The sequence below is a fragment of the Gymnogyps californianus genome, chromosome 1 (genome assembly GCF_018139145.2).
Source record: "Gymnogyps californianus isolate 813 chromosome 1, ASM1813914v2, whole genome shotgun sequence".
In the NCBI taxonomy this organism is placed as follows: domain Eukaryota; kingdom Metazoa; phylum Chordata; class Aves; order Accipitriformes; family Cathartidae; genus Gymnogyps; species Gymnogyps californianus.
In genome coordinates this window covers 75,858,149-75,879,402 of record NC_059471.1, presented here as the reverse complement: position 1 = coordinate 75,879,402, position 21,254 = coordinate 75,858,149, and the positions used below count along the sequence as shown (strand labels likewise).

Here is a 21,254-nt window from a genome sequence, read left to right as displayed (position 1 = left end):
TTTTGTTTCTAACACCAAAAGTTGTTGCTACTTTAAGATTTATTTTGTTCCTTTTCCTGTTTCAGGTCCCCATTTGACTTGTGTTTTCCACAAAAGTTATGTTAATATTAGCCAAAAATGTTTTAACTTGCTTAGTGTTTTCCATCCTCATTTTTCCCTTTCTCCTAATTTAAATAAAGTACATATAGCTGTTCCTAGGACTATTTTTGATTGCTCCATCTCATGGGAATGGATGAGCCCTTTACAGCCACTACATGTTGAATTATAAACCCTTGAAAGCTCCTTGTTTTAATTTTATATTTTCCCTGACTTTGTCTCTTGCCACACACCGTACCATTCCAGGGGCATCATTAATGGCACAGCTCACCCCTTCCCTCTCCAGGCAATTAGAATTGGCTTCTTTCCCGGGCACACCAAGCAGGAGAATTTACTCACTTTTTTTGTTGGCCGTGTGTATGGTGTGGCACGCATACTACAGCTGCTGCTGCTGCTGCTACAGCTGAGACCAGTACCAGAATGAACCAGGTGGGGGAATCTCTGCCTTTAAGCATTTTTTTATGATTTTTCATAGCACTTTGTAAACAATGACAGCATTCATTAAATGACCTCTTGTTCACTGCATTGTGCCAAAATAGCATTATTAATGAATCTGTATATGTATTTGTATAAGTGTACATGTATGTGTATATTTTTTTTCCAGGTAACCTCATTGCAGATTTTTGGATGTGCTGAACATTCACACATTTTCCTCTACATGACCAGTGCCACTTGTTAGTCAATGTATTGTGAACATTTTGATATGGCTCCAGGTGTCCTTTTGCTGATCCCTGGATAACGTACATAGAGTGTCTGAGAATTTAGTATTGAAAACAATCAGAGCCAACATAAATCAGTTAGTTTGTGAGTGAAGGACCCTGAACACAGAGGCATATTAATTCTGTGGAGAACTCAGAAGGTCTCAGAAGTTGTTTTACATTAAAGCAACCTTTGAATGAATACTCAGCCAGCAGAGAAACAGCAATTACGTCTTTCTAAAACCAACTTTGATCAGTGTGGAATCTGTTTGCTCACTGTATCCCAAATTTAGCAAACACCTGATATATTCTTGCTGATACTTGCTTTTGCAAATGGCAGAATTCAACTCTCCTCAGATAGTTATGGTTCATATCCTCCTAAAGCAGATACCTAAACCAGGTAACACAAATCACAACCTAGCAGTGACAGTTGCTCTACTGCCACTAGAGGCTGGATAACTCATACAGATACAGATGCTGGTTTTGCACCCAGCCAAACTTATGTCAGGTGGCTCCTATCCAAACTGTCTGCTTTCAGTATCAGTAGTGTCCTATCTGTGGTCTTGCCTTGCAATCTAAGCAGTACTGCCATTCAAAACCAGCTCAGTATGGCACACGTCCTCTTTGGCCCTGGCACCCAGTTAAAGAGTGGGCTGGTACACAAACATCCTGGGAATAGAAGGCACCGATCAACAAGACCCATTAAACATATGTCATTTCATATTTAGTTCTTATACTTTGGACATAACTTAAGCGGTTAAGTGACTGTTTCATATTATTTCACAGATGCAAAATGAAAACATCATGTTCTAACTGCTTTTTCAACCAAACTTGGAACTAAAGACTCTCAGTTTCTGCAGACCTGTGGCACAAGGCATTTGCTATGGCACGTGTTACAGTAATTCCTATCATGCTGATATTAAGTTTTTTCCAGCATAAGACACTGTTTTCCACTAGCCTGGCAAGTGGACAACGAGCTGTAGTGGGTAAGTAAAGTATTAAGTTACAGCTCATCCTACGCTAGCCATCCCAAATGTCTAATCTGAACTTGTTCTCAAGGCACTTTCTACAGCCCATAGAAAGAAACAGAGACCTGTGCTAGGAGAGGTGTCCAAGACAGATAAAAGTGAATCATCTAATATTTTCAGAGCTGCAGATAGGTAAAAATGAATCTCACTGCTGCAGTCATATTCAACAGAGCTCAGAAACCACCTGCTCCATGTAAGAACTGAACTCCTGGGAGAGCCAGTGGGTGTGCAAGCCTTGCTGAGAGCCAAATACCTTGTGTACACAGTGGTGGGCCCTCTCTTCCTCTATGTAATACCATTGTAATTGCAGATGCACTTGGGCTACATAATGTTCTGTGGATTACCAAGCATGAGTCCAGAGTCATTCTGTCCTGGAACAACAACCTAACAAAAGAAGAAACTGAGAAGTACACTGTGAAGTATATTTTGAGTTATAAATTCTTCAATACCACTCATGAAAGGAAAGTAAGTTGTTCAATGGCTACACATAGTTTACAGTGAAATCATGTATTACTTCATTCAGTAGATGAATTTGCATAATTTCCCTTTCAATACTTAGTACCGTCTACCTTCATGCAACTTCTTCTTCCTCCTCTTAGGAAAGACTACAGGAGCAGAAAAAGATAATACGTCTTGACTTACATTCTGGTTTTAATGCTAAAGTTAAAACACAACTTTTTGCAAAAGAAACAGAAGACGTAATTAAGGAGAGTGGCTGGACAGAGTTTACTTACAAGGCACCTCCAGGTGAGCTATTCCTTATGTGTTTTTAATACATCCAGGCGTTCGTGATAATGTCCTGTCTTACTTGGAGACATACTATTTCTGAAAGCTCATTATTATCTTATGCTACTTTTTTGGTATGGATTTGTTAAGAAGACGACACGTAACGCCTTGGGATATTGCAGAATTATTTCCTTTATTAGACATGTTCAGATTCAGAAAACTCCAGCTCTGCTGAGCAAGATGTCAGAACGACCCAACCACTCTCTCCATTTTCCCTAGCAACTCATGTCTCTTGGAGACTGCCTTCTGTATCACCTGGTTTCAGGAAATCTTAAAAGAGCAGAGCTTTTCAGCTACTACTCTGAATGTTTTTTTCTTTAAGTGGGTTAGTAAGGCTTTTAGTGGTAGTAGCAGAGGTGCTTCTCAGTTGTCGTTGTCCAAAAAGCTGAAAGACCCATTTGTTCTCATCTACCACTTATTCACGCTTCTAGAAATAAGGCTACATAATGGGTTTATAAAGGCAACTGTCATGTTGTTATTAGAAAATCCATGTAAAATAAGCATCACTCTTTTTTTCCCCTTTCTTTGTTGCAGTATATATTCAGAATCTTTCATGCATCATATACAACATTTCTTTTTTCAATTGCACCTGGCATATTAAAGCAGAAGCTCCTGAAGATATCCAGATCTTTTTTTCATACAGGTAAGGGTCTCGTGCAAAATAAGTATGAAACCACGTTTTTGTACCTAAGTTCTTGATTTACAAGACTCATATTTCCTTCTCATAGACACGTAGGAAAAGATTTTGAATGCCAGCAATACATAAAAAATGCAAGGAAGAAAAATATTGGATGCCATATGAAAGAAATATGTTTCCAACCATCAAGAAAAATCAATTTAAACATAACTGTAAGAGATCTGAGAAATAATTCAAGAGGACTATCTTATTACAAAGCTTTTACACCTCAGAAAATAGGTAAGTATTGTCTATTATGACCTATTATGAAAAGTTCATTTATTGGTTATTTCATTGGTCTGGAAAGCAAAGAAAGGAAAGAGGGAAGTGTGACAAAGTCAGAATACTAATTCTAACTTTTTATGCATTCATCTCTCTGGGAATTTTATACAAAGATTAAACAAAATGGATTATGGCTCAAGGGTTTTTATTTTTTTCTCTGATGTAATATCATTTATCTATAATTGGCATTTTAAAAAAATTGATAGGATAGTGTGAGAAAATGGAATTTGAAAAGCATTATACCATTCTTTTCTCCAGTTTTTCTCTTTTCTATCTTTTTTTTAATAGTGCTGAAGAAAATGTGATTAAAAAAAGGAACATAAACTGACACAAGTCTCATTCATAACTGAATTTAAGAATATGAATGTTCTCAAACATTAGTAACATTTCTATTTATTTATGATGCCATTTTTCAGTTAAAAATACTTTGACAGTTATTTTTAATTATCGACAGTTTTGAATGATCATATAAAATTATTTTTCCTTACTTCTCTGGGAAGTTTGAATTAATCTCATGGGTAAGAAATGCACCTGAGTTTTAGCATAGACTGCAGATTCAAATACCTTTTAAATTATGAACATGTTGATCATATTCCAGACCTATAATATGGGAATCGGTCATAACTCAAGGGATAGCAAAAAACTCATTCAAAACTATCAAAATTTATTCTGAGTTGGAGCTCATTTATTCTTTTCTAATACATTAGAATTATTGGCTTTACCTAAAGATTTACACTGCAATCAGAGCCAGCTATAAGCAAGATGTTCTGTTTTGGCAAAATAAAACATTTTCAAGAAAATCAGATCTTCCTGAAAAGACAAAAAAAAAAAGGAGGGAGGGAAACTAATCTGCAGGAAGACTGTATTAGGTGTTTTCATAGCTGACTGGGAAGATGCTCACTTCCAGACTGGCTGCCTGGGTCTGATCCCACCCGCAGACCCCAGAGCAGAGAGCTGCCATAGTACATCCAGCCTTAGGATCAAATGCTTCACACAGCAACAAAAGCTTTCAAGTAATGTTCAGAGGTGATGCCTGAACTACTCTAATTTGCCTGAAAACCTCCTGAGGGCTCGCCCAGCCCCACCTTTGCAGTTTCATGCCTTCTCCCACTCCTCTGCTACTCCTCGGGCAACCTTCCCACCCAGAGCCTCCCTGGGGAGCACAGGGCTGGGGTGTGCAGGAGTGAGCGGGGGGATAAGTAGGAGGGAGCAGGCTGTCTCTTCCCTGCTTCTCTCTCCATCCGCTCGATCTCCTTCCCCCTGCTCAAAGCAGCCACCGCCTCCTCTTTGCAGAGGCGAGACTGCCAGCGTTTCCTCCCTGCCCTTCTTCCCTTCCCATCTTAGCCATCTTTAGCCATCATCAGGGGTGCACGTCAGTCGCAGCTGCTTCAGCCAACAGCTTCCCCTCCTGTCTCAGCAGCAGGCACAAACCCTATTAGCTCGCCTTGTCTCTAAAACCCATTGCCAAGCTTTGGTAGGACATAGCAAAATCTGAGTGTGCTTGCAGGGGATGTTTTTCACATTGCAAGTAGCGAACTTACTCTTGCAAGGCTCCAACATTGCAAGCCAGGGCTGTCTTCTCCCTCCTGAGAAGGCACCCTTCAGGTCACACACATGAAAAAGTGTCATTTGTATCTGGGCTCCCCTTCTTAAACAGGAAAGCCTCCAGCTGGGCTTAGCCCTAGCCCTTGCACAGCCCTGGAGGTACACTGTCCTGCAGTTACCAGCCCCTGCAAGCCAAACTTCCCTCCAGTAACATGACATATGGTCTGACAAAACAGGACTCATGCACGCCCTGTGCTGCAGGCAGCCCAAAAATAACTCAGTCCTGGCTGTCTGTGTGTGGGGGCTGAAGAAATTTCCAGATGACAGCTGACAAAAGGGCAAAAAGAATATTGTTTCCTACTCTTGGTATACTCACAGATGGGAGAGATGCTCTGGGAATAGCATTTCAGAGACAAAACAACAAAAAAGCTGCTGCTTACTCTCCTCGTCTTTCATGGCTCACGGTGTGCCTCCACCCTCAAAGGCAAGTGTTGGTCACTGCTGACAGCTTCAGGGACAGGCAGAAACGAACAATTTTACAAGCCTGAGGTAGCCCTGGTATAAATGCTTTTGCTGACTTTATGGGATCATTGTTCAAAGAGAGGAGACTTCTCAAGGAGGGGAACGAAAAAGAAAAGCCAAAAAGGAAACCCCAGTGTGACATACACGCCTGTGAAGAGACACAGGGTGATGCAGCTGCAGCTGCTAGAGCAAGCACAACGGCTTCATGGACCAGTAATGCTGCCACTCACCCCCTCTGTCTCTCTCTGTCTTTTCTCTCTGGCACCACATTGCAGCCATGTGTTGTGGTTTAACCCCAGCTGGCAGCTAAGCGTCACCCAGCTGCTCGCTCACTCCCCCTGTGATGGGATGGGGGAGAGAATCAGAAGAGTAAAAGTGAGAAAACTCATGGGTTGAGATAAAGACAGTTTAATAGGCAAAGCAAAAGCCGCACACGCAAGCAAAGCAAAAGAAGGAATTCATTCACCACTTCCCATCGGCAGGCAGGTGTTCAGCCACCTCCAGGAAAATAGGGCTCCATCACACGTAACTGTTATTTGGGAAGACAAATGCCATCACTCCAAATGTCCCCCCCCTCCCTCCTCCTTCCCCCAGCTTTATATGCTGAGTGTGACATCATATGGTATGGAATATCCCTTTGGTCAGTTGGGGTCAGCTGTCCCGGCTGCGTCCCTTCCCAACTCCTTGTGCACCCCCAGCCTACTTGCTGGTGGGGTGGTGTGAGAAGCAGAAAAGGCCTTGACTCTGTGTAAGCACTGCTCAGCAATAGCGAAAACATCCCTGAATTATCAACACTGTCTCCAGCACAAAACACAGCTCCATACTAGCTACTATGAAGAAAAATAACTCTACCCCAGCCAAAACCAGCACACCATGTCTGCCCCAGACCTTGCTGACCCTGTCCACAGAGACTTGCTGTGCACTTCTGCCTCTGCTGGGAACACTTTTTCAGAAAACTCCAGCTGCAGTTCCCCCCTTCACAGCAATGCAACAGCAGCCGGAGAGGGCTCAGGCTGCTTGAGTACGCCAGCACACACCTAGGATCAGTGCCCTAACACTCACCATGCTAGAAAGCAACTGTAGACTTGTTTATCTAAACCAAAGGCTAAAATCCTGGGAACCCAAATGTCTCTTGCTTCCAACCCTGTACCTTGTCCCTCCCTAAAAAAACCCCATTGCCATTGCAATCCTTGCACTTCATGACTGGAGCACAGTGGCGGGAGGGGGATTTTTTGTTTGTTTGTTTGTTTACATCTCCTAAGCACATCTTGCTTCCTCCATAGCAAGTGCTTGCCTGCTCATTTACAGGAGAGAGAGAGATATTTCTTAAGCATCTGTAGCAAACTTCATATATTGAATAAGACCTGCCAGGAGCTGGTACCCCTTCAGTAACCCCTCAGTGAGAGATGAAATGCCATTTTTTTCAAAGTTATACTACCAGGCTTATGGGCAGACTTGGGGTATCCCACAAGACACATGTATCCTACACGGCAGGAAGCCTGTAGCAGCTTGGAGGTCTTCTTGGCACCCACACAGACTCTGGAGAGGGAACTCAAAGGGCCTGCTCCTCCTGCCCACCCTCACTACCTTCCCTGGAAAGATACGTGAAAAAAACAGACTCCCTCTCTTTATTTTGAGACAGAAATGGATGCCACTTAGTGAGCAGCACTTTTAAAGAAAATGTGTCACTCACTGAATGCCTTCTTTGGGTGTGATAAACTCCAAAAGAGTCAGCTGTGTATTTTAAGGACTAATGTGCTGTGTTTGTTTTCCATCAGCATAAATACAAGAAAGAGCATGAGGTACAGAAGGTCTCTCTGTGCTCTTTTTTCAGAGAAACTGAACCCACCGATCAACGTCTCAGTTTCCCTTGAAAACAGAAGTATTAAAATTCACTGGAAACCCCCACCTACTATTGGTTCTGCAAGTAACAAATGCTTTTTGTATCAAGTGAAAATAACAGATCGTAAGGTAATCAGTTTTTTGGTAATACACTTAATCTGTATAACATAACTTCCATAAAAACTAGGCATCCCTTGAATTTAACAGAATTAAAACTCAGACAGACTTTAAAGAAATCCCAAGGTCTTTCATGAATAATTCAACTTTTCTTGTCTTTCTGGTAAAAAATGGAAAATCAACAGATTTTATGAAGTCTTTCAGAGTCATGCTTGCATTGAAGTGGATTGGTTGTTCTTTTCATCTTGAATTTGAATTGTACATTAGTATCACATATATTATTGACTTTTTTGTTATAGAAAAAGGAGTATTGATAAAAAGTTTAGCAGCTACTTTGATAATGTTTTTTAAGAAAAAAACCCCATGTTGTTGTTATTTCTACACACATCACTAAAAGAATAACCCCTGTTGTTTGCATACATTATATATATTTAAAAATCTTTCATGGTGTATCAGCAGCTTCTCTTAGTCTTACCAGTAAGAAATAGAACAGTGTTATAGTTTAGGTTATGCTGTATGGTGACTAAATGCCACCTGACATTACCTGGAAATAAAAGCTGAAAAGTTTTCATGCAGATTCTTATTTGAACTCCCAAAGAGTAGAAAGCCGAGCACTTAATTCAGAATACAATAAGTATGAAATTCAGATGTGTATTGGAATGTGAATTTTCTGAATCTTTGGTATTTTTATTCAAGCTGTCTTTGAAGCTGTGTTTTTGTTTAAGAACCTAAATCTCAGTTAACACACACCTCAGTCAATGCACAGTACTCTAACAATAAAAGGCCTATCTAAGCTGGCTGCAAACATTTAAAAGACAATTAAACCCTGAAAGAACATATGACTAAATTGATATGTATCCACTCTTTGTTAGACACAGTAGAAACGAGAAGCGCAATGGGGTAGACACATTATTGATCACATAATGTTATCTTCATAAATTACAGCAGGGTTTATTAATTCAGACGCAGTGCTAATGCTGCTAGGCAGCTTCCAGAACAGGGCTGGCTCTTCCCACGTTCCCTCATTGCAGCACGCGGAAAAGGAGCTCAGGTCTGTACATGGACATGCCAAAGCTTCCCAGTTCTTTTCAGGTTTTTCCAGCAGACAGACAGGTAGCCTCCTTCTAGGCCACCTCTGCAAATAATTATCGTTCCCTAAACCATTTCCAAGTCTAATACTTCAAAATCCTTGCCCGAGACATCCAGGGGCTTGTCTCTGTCCATTCACAAAGCTCCTAATCACTAAAGGCAGCGAGCAGAGGGAGCAAGGGAGGTTCACACTGGATTGTTGGTATCCTGCTCAGCATCGTGCTGGAGCCCTTCTGATCCCTTCCTGCCCATGCACACAGATTTCCTTCCTGTTTCAAGACTCAGAGCAAGGGAGGTGGAAGCGGGGAGGGCTGGGGGTAAGGGGTCCCCTCCCGCTGCACAGCTGGGATGTGCCCAAGGTGAGCAGGGGGATCCTGCAATCCACAGTGTTCATATGGCCCCTGCAGCCCCTGTTTCCAGCTTCCTAAGACCTTCCACTCTCTGGAAGGAAATGTCAAATACATAAAATAGTCCAGCATCTTTACTTAAATGGAATAAACCTCTTTTATTTTCCTTGTCTTATACAGCTGCTCCTCTGCTTTGTACACATCTGCAGGATATAAACATAGGAGAGGAAAGCAAAGAAAAATGATTGGGGCATAGAAGTGAATAAACACCTACAGCAGTGGAAAATCATGGGTTTTTTTTTCCACAGCTGGGATCATTTGGGAAGACAGGAGAGAGGCAGCTGCAGCAACAACAAAAAAAGACGTATGAGGGCACCAGCTAAGTGAGGGGGACGTTAAGGTAGATTTGAGGAGAATCCGTGTCAAAGCTAGTAATGATTAAAATGGTAGTTACCTAGCCAAGCAGCACAAAATGGCAGGGGGGGAGACAAGTTAAGGAAGAAAACTGCAGCAGTATTACAGGAGACACAGGAGGGAGAAGAATGGAGCAAGCTTGAGATTTTGTTTCCTGATCAAAGCAAGGTCTTAATCACTGTCACAGAGATTTAATGGGTTGAGGTATTAGGGTATCCGTAAGCAGGCTTGTAGATATTTGTTGAAGAACAGGTAAGAGTATAAAGATTAAAATATATGAGACTATATGTATTTATTCTGAATACGTCAAGAGATGACTTACTGAATACTTATGCGCACAAATAATACTGTGATACAGATCGACAAAGCTTAAAAATAGGGAGCTAAGTCTGAAGGTGACTGGAAGCTAGGAAGGGTTGGTAAGTACCATGGGAAACAAGATAAGAATTTGAAATGTGGGGTAAGTCTGAAATCAACAAGCCAAAATTCAGTAATAGGGAAAATCCTATGATTAGGAAGTACAGGTCAAATGTGCCAACACAAAATAAGGAATTAACGTGTAGGCAGCAATGCAGAAGAAAAAAGGCCTGTGGATTACACTGAATCACAAAGTGAGTCAATCATTCCATGCTATTACAAAAAGGTCAAATGTAACTCAAGTATATATGACAGGCATGTCACATGTAAGATGTAGGTTGTGACTAATTTGCCCTTCTAGCTACTGAGTTTCACCTGAAGTTTCAAATTGTGCTTTGGGCACCACCACAAAATATAAATATGATGAAAAAAAGTTCAGAGAACATCAGTAAGACTTATCAAAATGAGCATAAGCTTTGAAAACGTGCTCTAGGAGTGGAAGACTGAGGGACATCATAGTCTAGAGTAAAGGTGTGTAACTTGTGTTAACAATCTTCTGGTAAATAAAAGAGCATAGGGATCATACTTACCTATGCCAGCTTGTGAGTAGGATAAAAAGTGACTGGCTAAATTCAAAGCAAGGAAAATGTAGGCTAAAAGTTTAAAGGAAAGGTGTCCTAATTCCAAGGAAAGTCTAGCATGGGAACAGGTTTCTGAGGCTGCTTGGGGATGGCTTTGCATAGAGTTACCGACAATGGATTAGATACCCTCCGCAAATGCTCTGGGTAGATGTGACTGAAAGTTGCTGCGCATCGTAACTGCCAGAAGGTGGCCTACATCTTTTTGTAAGAAGTCTTTCAGTCCTGCATTTTGGAAATTTCCTGTGATGACATAAGCTTATTACTGGCTCCTTAGGAAGAAATTTTCAGGCACAGCATTTGGTTAGCACTTAACCCTCATAGTCATTTGCAGTTTGCTTTTGAAAGCCCAAGGACTTTCCCCCATATTTACTTACTTTTGAAAAACTTAACATGTGAACTTTTGGACCTATTTTTGGCACCAGATCTGGAAAGGTCTTAAAGAGCGTGAAGGAAGAGAAAGAAATGGCGTGGTACACAGGGTCAAATCCACACCACACCAGTTAGTATGAGGAGAGCAGATCACCTTTTCTTAAAGTTGGCCTTATAGTACTACCTCATCGTGTTTTCCTAATACCAAAGATGCAAAGATTCTGGGCCCCTCTGTGTCTGAGGTGCATACTTTTCACTTCTTTGCGACTTCCTAATGTTATTTTTAATTTTTATAAGCAGGAGTTTTCTCTCCTGCTTTCTTTTTTGTTCCTTCTTAAATTGTTAGCATTGTTTATTTACAGAAGTTGGCTTCAGTTTTCAAAAGTGATGAATGATTTAGAGCTCCCTCTGTTTTAAACTCTGACACTCCTTGTGTGGGCTTGATCTTTTGAAGTGACGTGCTTTCTTTTATAGGCACAATTAAAGATGTTTCAAGATAGTCACAAAAATAATGGGCATCCCTCACCACCAGTCAGCTGAAAAATGCAACATTTTACACTACCAGGCAAACAAGTATAGCACACTATCCATACCAAACCCTTGAAACTTGCAGTTTCATAGTTACTGTATTTGTCCTACACTTGATGTGATAAAAAATGAAATGGGAATCAGTGTTTTCAAATTCTTACTGTTCTACTACAGCTGATACCTCCTTCCATCTTATCAGTTGCAGGGTCTTCTTCATTTTCAGTCCTGAGTTTTAACACATGCCATGTAAGAGTCAGATTGTGTCTGGACATAAACACTTGTTCCAAAAATCCCTTCCTACTAGGTTAGAGATGTAAATAATAGTATTTGACATCCCTAGATTTATATCTGTTTTAACTGCAATGTGAAATCACCTAAAATAACCTCCTAAACCTATCTTAATAGATTGTCGATGTAACTGCAGAGAAATATGAGTATCCATTTCATAAGCCAGCAAACAAATGTGCAGCACAAGTGAGGGTAAAGAAAGAAATATGTATAAGAAACAAGATTTGGAGTGAATGGAGTGAACCAGTGTTTATTCATGATGGTAAGTTATCATGTATTTACTATTCAAAACCGTTATCATTAGATATGTTATTACTGTTCAACATATTTACTTCATTATTGCATCTGTTCTTCTCCTTGCTGTATTATTGTACCATAACAGTATCTAGAGGTTCATGGCACGCACAAGGCTCACACAGCTCTAGGTGCTGTAGGGAAAGGCAGTCCTTGGTCTAATGCGTTCTACTTTCTTCTTCCTAAGGCAGTCTAGCACAGGGCTGTTCTCCTGAGGTAAATTACATCTGACTCTTGACAGCCTCTAGAAAACAATAATGGTCAGCAGACGAACAGCTCACAACACCCCTCTGACTGCCCTGCAATGGACAGCTCAAGCATCTCTACAAATGCTTTCAACTGGAATTAGTAAGCCAAGAAACCCACAAATGTCATAACATTCATCAAATCACATAGTCCTTAAAGGCTAAGTCTAACATTTCTTTTACTGCATCAGGGGTATAATTTCTTATCTGACAGAGGTAGGAAACGGTTTAGCTCTCATTTAAATATGTGTGCTCTGGCCCCTACAGCTCACTTCATCACAAATTAAACAAGAGCCTTGTAATACTTTTCCTTCACTTCCTATGAGTAGATTTCAACATTCGTGTGCTAAAAAGGGAAACTTGTGCTTTCCGTGATGAGAAAAATGCCTCCACATGCAGCAGCTTCCTGATACCAGGTTAGGTAAAGGGGAAGTAGTATAATGGAGTGACGCTAGATTTATGGAAAGAAACTGGTGCATAGACTTGTCTCCGTACATTGACATGCAAAAAAAAAGTACAATACTATTGGTAGTAAACCAAAACAAGACAAATATCTTTATTTAATGCAACAGACAGTGTATTTTGGAATATATCTTTTTGATCTATTGAGCTTCAAGTACGTATTTATCTGAAGACACGGGAAACACAAGGCCAGACATTATTATTTTTGCAATGGATTTAATGTAAATTCAGTTATAGAGTTTATAGGATGTCGCTTGCCTACTCTACCAGATGCCTTACCACATCCCACTGGTCTGCTGGCACATCTCAGCTGCCATCTTTGTTGGCCCGGATTCATTCATTTCATTTCAAATGAGAGAGAAACCCAGTTGCTCCACGTGCTCACTGTGGTGAAGGAGAGAACATGTTTCAGGCCATCAGAGACTTGAATTGCCCTTTGGAGATGCTTTTTTCTTCTCACTGAAGACAGAGAGAGCCTAGGACTGTAGCATGGCCAGCAGAGGGGTCTGCCTGGTGTCAGGCCAGACACATCTGATGTGTAGACAGTGGAGGGAGGGGAAATTAGAAAGGCTTTTCCTGGTGGGGGAATGTAGATTTACTCGCTCCCTGCCAGCCTTTCACCAGAAGAAGGAAATAGAGTTGAACAGTCACTCGTCCTGGTTCCAGCCTACCAAACGTTGCTCTCAGCAGCTGCAACTCTCCTTCAACTGTTTTCAACACTGCTGCTTTCCAAGCTTCCGCTACAGCTGTTGTTGAGGCTGAACAATCACAGCATGTATCCTCCACTTCAGAAAAGTTTATGGTGGACAAGACCACCATTGCATATAAGCTGTAATAGCTGCATGTGTTCAGTGCAGCATGTTGATTTACCCCCGGAGCATACTGCACATATGCACAAGTTCATGTGATGCAGTAATTACCCTTCTTCCTTCCTGTACTCAGAGAGGATCAGTGGCTTTTATAAAAGGAATCTATGAGTATATTACATTGAGGGGTCACATGCTCAGGCAAACCTCTTTAAATATCTCCTTTGATGCCTAGAGAAAGTTTTCTGTCCATTTTATTTTGTATTCCATTGAAATTATTTTGTTTGCTTCTAACTGGGAACATGTATAAGTGGACATTATGAAGTGCATTTTAATACTGCCTAGATTAAAAAAACTCCCTGGTATTAGCAGTATCGTTCATGGTAACTCCACGAAAGTCACGTACCTAATTTCATAGACACAGTGAATTGAAAAAATTGAATCTTTCTGTGGAGTAACCTGACAGGAAAAACATCCATTCGGTATTTTCATTTTGGAATGTGTCAATTTTTCTGCTGAAAGTCTTGAAGGAGCGTGCAATGACCTGCTTTTTGTTTGCTTCTGCATGACATTCCAATGTTTTATCTAGGAAATATGCTACATTTCTTTAAGAATGCATTTTTAAGAGACATTTCAGCCTGCATTTAAAAAAGCTGAAACATCAAAATGAAATAACATAATTCAAAACATAACTAAAATATTTGTTCTGAAATGTTCCTTTGACATGAAAAGAATTTGTTAATTTTCTCATGGGAAACACATTCATTCTCTATTGGAATTAGCATATGCCCTTGAAAAAAACCACAATTTAAACTGAACTGAGCTGTTTAGTACAGAAACTTTCTGCTAAAAAAGAAATGTTTAATCAGCTTTATTCATATATAGAAACTTGAAATAATTGGTCTAATTTTTAGAGCTGCTGAGCATTCATAGATTGCTTTGAAGTTAATAGTAATTCAGAGGTGTTCTGCATTTTTGCAAACCAAGCCACTTGTTTTGGTTTCAAAGTACTGTTATTTGTGACTAAGTTTAAGCATTTACATCTGAAGAAAACACACCATAAAATGGTCTACCTAAAAGAATATATTTGCTTCTTTTTCTTCCTCCTTTCCAAAATGCATGAAGTAAGAAAGCAAGAGAAGCAAACCTCTTTGTGGTTCGGCTGATGCAAAGACCACTGCTTCCTCTTCTCCTGGGTGTTTACGTGATACAGGGTTAGCAGAATGATGCAGAACAATTACCTCAGACAAAAGAATTTCTACTATGCAGTCCAGAGCTTGTTCAGAATATGTTTTCTGAACCCTCATCTCAAAAGACAAGAAGGGAAAAACTCCCCTTTCATCTTAAAGTGAATAAAGAATAGTTTTGTATTTTAGCAGAACATAAACATTATTCTTATACGCAGTTCTGCCCAGAAAGTTGTGAGTTTTTTCTTGGTTTCATATCAAATTTGTGGAAATTCATAATATCCTTGGTTTAAACTACAGATGGGTTCAAACTAGGAACTTTTGTTCAATTCTTTTGTTCTTTGAATTTGATCTAGATTGATCCTAAACCCACTGTTTAACTGGCCTCGTACTATTAACATTTTAAGAGCTGTTCCTGCCTGTTTTTCTTCAAAGTACTTAGTTCAAAGCAATCCAAACTAGCTGTAGTTCTAAAGTTAGTTATTAAACAAAAAATAAAATTTGCCAGAACTATCTTTTTGTGTCAACCAAAGACATTGGTATTTTGATATTTTGGGTATTTTGGAGGAAGGAATGCAAGGTACAGAGCAATAGTATATGTTGAACAGTATAAATATGTATTGCTGGCATTTCTTTAGGACTATGCCTAGCAAGGTTAAAAAAGCTAAATATAACGAAAACCAAATGTTGCTTCTTGAGTCAAAGAGAATATCTTGTTCAACAAAAAGCTTTTATTTTCATTTTGCCTTAAACCAGTTACAGCTGTGAAGGGGTGAGGAGGCAGTGGCAGGGGGCTCATGGTGTGTGGAGATTGGAGGTGGCAACAGCAGGAATCCAGAAGCAGCTGCGGCGGCAGCAGGAGTGTCAATAGCAGATGGACAGAGGGTTTGATATCCAGAGGAATCAAGGCTGGATGGAAGTATCCAGTGGCAGGACAGGCCATGCCCAGTATATGAGAGCAGAAATCCAGGGAAAGGAGGGGGTGGAGTCTGCTGGAGCAGAGGAAGCAAGGGAAAGTGCTGGATCAAGGCAGCAGCAAGGCTGAGGGCTAGAAGGAGGAGGAAGGAACAGTGCTGAAGTCAGAAGTCCCTGTTTCCCCTAAAAAAAGCTCCAGGGAATGTTTCTTTAAATCTGTGGCAGTTCAGGAATAGTGCAATATTTATGAGTCAATATATAATTCATTCATTTATGAACTACCTTTTCCCACATTATTAACATTACTTTTCCCTCTTCTTTTTAAGAAAAGACAGTGGACGTCATGCTGCTGAGCCTCACGTTGTTTTGTCTCCTGATTTTCCTTGGAGGTTTGCTGATATGTGCATGTAGAAGGTACTGTACATTTCTGGAAGGTAGTATAAATTTCTGGTGGAAGAGAGGTCAGGGTGAGGGTAAACAAACCATACAATGGATTAAAGTAAAACACAGATCTTTTCAGATAAATTATGTTTACAAGAAGCAGTTAATTGTGCATTTCCAACTATTGTTCTAACAAAGGAGTTCTAGCTGTTAAGACCTAGTGTAAGATACTGAGTCCTATCACAGTCATCTCACAGCCCCCATCACAGTCCCTGGAGCTCCAGTCTCACACCCTACTCTCAGATGTCTTTCTGCCACTATAAATGACATTCTTTCATCTTACTCTGACTGCTGCCTCTCTACCCTCAGTGTGACTTTACCCCATGCTTTTGCAGGTCCTGCATTCAGGGCCACCAATGTTAATCATGCCAAAGATGAACTGCATTTGCCATGTTCCCCAATTTCATTTCATAATCCATAGATATTACCAAGAGCAGTCTTTTACTCTAAGCTGGACTGTTTACAAGAAATAAACAAAAAAGGAAAGTCAGGCTGACGGAAGGAATTTGCTTTGCTGTACTTTTAGTACTATTAGGACAGTAAAGTAATAGTAGTGGTCCTACACCCACCAACAACTAATGTAGCTGACTGCCTCCATGCCACTACTTTTCTGCCTGGCTACATAGCTTTCCTATTGACATGTCAGAGAAGGCTTTCTTGGACTGGAAAATAAACTTGTTCAGGATAGGATGATAACTCAAGATGCCTTAATATTTGGAAGGTGCAGTATGTAAATAGAACCTCTGTTAAAAGTAAATTGATTATTTAATTAATGACTAAATTTTATTCCTGATTAGGATAAAAGAAGTTATCATGTGGTCTATCTTTCAGTAAACAAAGACTCAAGGAACTATAGATATGAAAGAGCTAATATAAAAATACAGAATAAAAAGTTTCCCCTGGGGCAAACAAAACATGTCACTGAAAGCCATCTGCATCTAAACATAAAACAATATTCTGGTCAAATCATGAGGAGTGACTCTGGCCTCAAGAGAACAATTCAGCTGGTAGATCTTTTCAGTGGGAAATTTACATAGTACTCAAAACCAACAGATAATCCTTTGTGATGAAACAAAATGTTTTCATGGTTCTGTGCAGACACCACTCACACTTAAACTTTAATTCTGCTAGACCTCAGCAAACGAGTTAAAAGATGTTTCCGATGCTATGCCTGCTCCTTGTCATCCGATGTTTCTTTCTTTGATTAACACACTTTATAGGCAATATTTTTAATTATGAAAAGCACATATAGGAGTAATTTTTTAGCTATAGACAGAGTAACATGCCACAAGCTCTCACTTTGCTTGGAATTCATATGTTTGTGCATATCCATACAGTTCTTTTAAATCTCTAGCAGGCTAAAAACCAGTTAGGCTGAAGAAGAGCTGGGAAAAACGTTGAGAAAAATGTCTGCAGTGAAACAAAGAAGGGTAGAATGGCTTTAGAAATGGTAGATGTCTGTCTAATTGGTGTACCTATTACAAAGCATTATTGACTGATCTGTTCCTGCAGACATTTAATAGTTGCGTGTCTGTATCACTCTCTTGTAGGTATAGATGCCTGGAAGTTATAACCATGCCTGTTCCACATCCTTCAGATAATATCAAAACCTGGTTAGCTGCAGATGAGACTCACCACCAGGTAGTGTGTGTCTGTCTTTTTTCTCTCACTACATTGACATGAGTGATATTACTTGCAGTCGGAATGGTACAACATTACATTTGGAGCAGCAGGTCATTTTTAAGGAAAACTGGGAAAAAGATAGGCACAATGTTTGTAGTGAAGCCTGAAGAGAACAGAAAGCTTGTGGAGGTTACAGGACAATGATCTCAGTAGACAGGATGGAGAAAATCCTCAGGGGAGTATAATCTCTAGTGTGCCTCGAAGCGTTTCAGCATATCCACACTCAATGGGCCAACATTTTAAGGAGCGATCACCCTGACTACCTGCAGAATAGTCAGTTATGGGATATTACATGTATAAGCATGTGGGCAAGTTATCAAAGGGAAAGGTTTTGTGGACATCTGCAAGTCATTGGCTATGTTGTAGTAAACATGCACATTCTTATAGCAAATAAGAGGAGGCTCCACAATGCATGCAACATAAACTACCCCAACTGTGCACCTGCTGCTGGATAAAACCATGTACAGAGGTGTTTACTTTGGAAGAGCTGATGTGCTATAAGTTCAGATGCTAGCTTATCTCATGGCAAATTACAGGTCTTTAGTCAACTGGGCAAAACAGAAAATAAATATTTGGAATATTTGTGTGGCTACCATTAATGGAGCTCCTTGGCTGGCACATTCAATGCTTCTTATCGTTGTCTGTCATTGTGTGAGTTAGAGGGAAAAATGTGCTAGTCAGGCAGTGGTCTAGATCCCTATAACTCCAGTGAACCTACACAGTGAACTGTGCTCCAGGAGGCATGGTAAGATTGCCTCTCACCTGTTTCTCCTGCAACACATGATGAGAAGGTGCAGGTGTGCCCAAACTATGGGTTTTTTTGGAGGGGAAACATCACTGAAGTAGAAAACTGTAATGAGGATTTTCTCCATCCTGTGTACTCATAACATTTGCTCAGAGCCTCTGCAGGATTTTTATTAATTTTACTCTGTCCTCCTTTATTATTGTACTTACACTGCAATATTGAAATATCTTCTAGTAGTGCATTCAGCAACGTAACTAACAATTACCAATGATGTGAGCTGTTATGCCATCTTCTCTCCCAGGGGAAAAATGTATGCCTTCCAATATTGTGTTTTGTTTTTTGTATAAATATACCTACATGATTGCAAATTCTGACAGAAACCATGGACCATCTCAATTCATGAATCACAATTTGAATTGTGAGGCAAGAGGTATGGGTTGTTTTGTTTTATTTTACCTTCTCAAAGACAAATTTATGGAAAAACTGATGTGCGTATGCTATATAATCATATTACAAATGACAAGAGTGAAGTGTTTTGAACTTGCACCTGGAGTTCATTCCACAAGCCTTGGGCTGGCTCCCAAGAGCAGTCTGTGCTCCTCTTCTTCTTTACAGTCATCTTCTCAGAAAAGAAAAGCCCAAGAGCTCCAGAACTGGAGTGAAGCCAAGTCTCTTTATTCTCAAGATTCAAAGTCATTTCTATGACACTTCTGGCCAAAATTATTTGACCAACTTTGACCCAAAAGATGCCATATTTACCACCTTTTCTGTGCAAAAATCCTTTGGCACCCTTTTCACAAGTAATGGTGTGCAAATTAACTAATAATACCCCTTGTGGCCATCACATACGGACTGGCAGAATGTAAAGATAAAATCATCACCATCAAACTTACATTCTGTATCTCCCTCCACCCTAGAACTGCATACACTTCTATTTAGGGGTCTTCGTATTCAATACATAAATAAAAAATCGCAGCAATCAATGACCACCACAAAAAATACATTTAATATCACTAACAGAGAAAGAAGAGATTTCTGTCCCCAAACTGTTACAAACACTGAATATACCTTTGACAGGAAGACCTCAGCATAGCTGTGTAATTACTGTCTAGATAATTACAACAAGTGACTGAGATGACTGTTGATGGCACTTCTAGAAAAGATAAATTGAATAAAACATATGCAACGTATCAGTATCTCAAATATTGCTGACACCTGAAATAGCAAAGACATTGGCTTTGGACATACTGTAAGAGTTAAGAAGACTGTGGAGAATGGTGCTGAGATAATCATCTGTTTTATCCAACAAATAAATATAAACCCTGAAAGCTAGACTGTGACTTTGACATAAAGCTTAGGTACATAGTCATATCATCCTGGAGGGCGACAAGCAACAAAATTAGGGCTCAGAACAACTAAGCAAATTTGCCTGAGAGCAACTTTTAGACTGAGAGAGTAACTCTTATGATCTCTGTATTCCAGTTACATGACAGAGTACGTAATCTGTACTAATCCCAGATACACCAAATAAGTAGCATGCTTTCAACGCTATTCAGAATTTGTAATACCATTGAATGCAGATGTTGTGCATAATGTAATTTTTATCCAACAGAAACAAATGTCAATGCAAATGGAGATGCACTCAGGGGTTACTATGGGAATACCAGAAGAGAACAGAGATGAGAAAGTTCAACAACAGAAATGTTTGAAGGAATCTGAAGACCTGTAGGGATGATATGCTTTTTAATCTGCATGCAAGAATTACCTTTCTGTGAGGTGGACAATATTCTGACAGATCTAAGTATGGCTGGTACTGGAGTTTGTCTGAGCCCAATAATTTGAAGTATTTTGAGCTCTGACATTATGCAACTCTTAAAATGAGCTTTGGATCACAAAGGCAAAGCAGTATCTTGCAGTTTGTCTCTAACTACTACTGATCTTCAGCCCAGTAAAATTACAGCACCTCAGACAATATGATCTAATATTGAGGTCCACTTGGGTTAAAATGGAATTAGAGTTAGTGTTTCATGATGCTGCAGTAGCTTCCAAGTACTGTCTGATAGATCAATGCCTTTGAAGACTGGCTGTTCATACAAATGTCATACTAGCTATTCAACATCTGATTGAAGTGGTCATAAGAAATGATGGAAGCAATGAATGTTTCTGGAAACAGCAGCAGAAGCTCACAAGGGTTCTCTAAAGCTCCAAAAAAAATCACTTTCTGAGGCACTGCATGGTGTAAGAAGACATCAACCAGAAAGAAGAGTCATATGTGAAGATGTAAGGTCTTCTAATGTGATGGACTATATTCCTTTGCAGTTAGTAAAAGGAGAAAACTTTAGACAAGGTAAAGAAAACAAAGTTTTCGGATGTATTGTGATTGTTTAAATAAGTATAACTCAGAGAATTTAAAGTTCAGAACTGACCAACGATTGCTATTTATTTTCCCTGTCCTTTTAAAGAAATCTTTCTTGCCATTTCCATGAGGTGGTGAGCCATGCCAGTTCGTTTTGAGGTACACAACCAGGGCAGACTATTTTAACTCTTAGTTGAGATGGTATTTATTTCACTACAAAAGAAGGAATATAGGGCCTTGATTTTGCAAGGAAGACGTTTCTGTAGACTTTTTTTGTAGGTGGGAAATACAAATAAATGATGGACCTAATTTTTTGGAAGGTTTGGAAGCTACCTAGAAAATTCTTGCTTTCATTACTGGTAAAACTTCTTCATGTTCAAAATAATATTGCTTGAAGGAAATATTTGGTTACACTTGAAATAACATCTTTTGTATTATTATAGAGGATAATATAAAACTTTTGTTTGTGCTTTTGAAACATTCAGTTTATAAGAT

At 39.7% G+C, this 21,254-nt stretch overlaps 1 protein-coding gene across 1 annotated transcript; it reads left to right on the top strand.

Annotated features, from left to right (window-relative positions):
- The first annotated feature begins 1,677 nt into the window (after positions 1-1,677).
- LOC127029068 (interleukin-5 receptor subunit alpha-like) lies at positions 1,678-20,132 on the top strand. The gene is made up of 10 exons (XM_050914871.1): positions 1,678-1,780; positions 2,133-2,287; positions 2,422-2,569; positions 3,143-3,251; positions 3,337-3,524; positions 7,468-7,604; positions 11,743-11,887; positions 15,861-15,948; positions 17,526-17,616; positions 20,016-20,132. The coding sequence occupies exons 1-10, from the start codon at positions 1,678-1,680 to the stop codon at positions 20,130-20,132; spliced, it is 1,281 nt and encodes a 426-aa protein (XP_050770828.1).
- Positions 20,133-21,254: the final 1,122 nt, after the last annotated feature.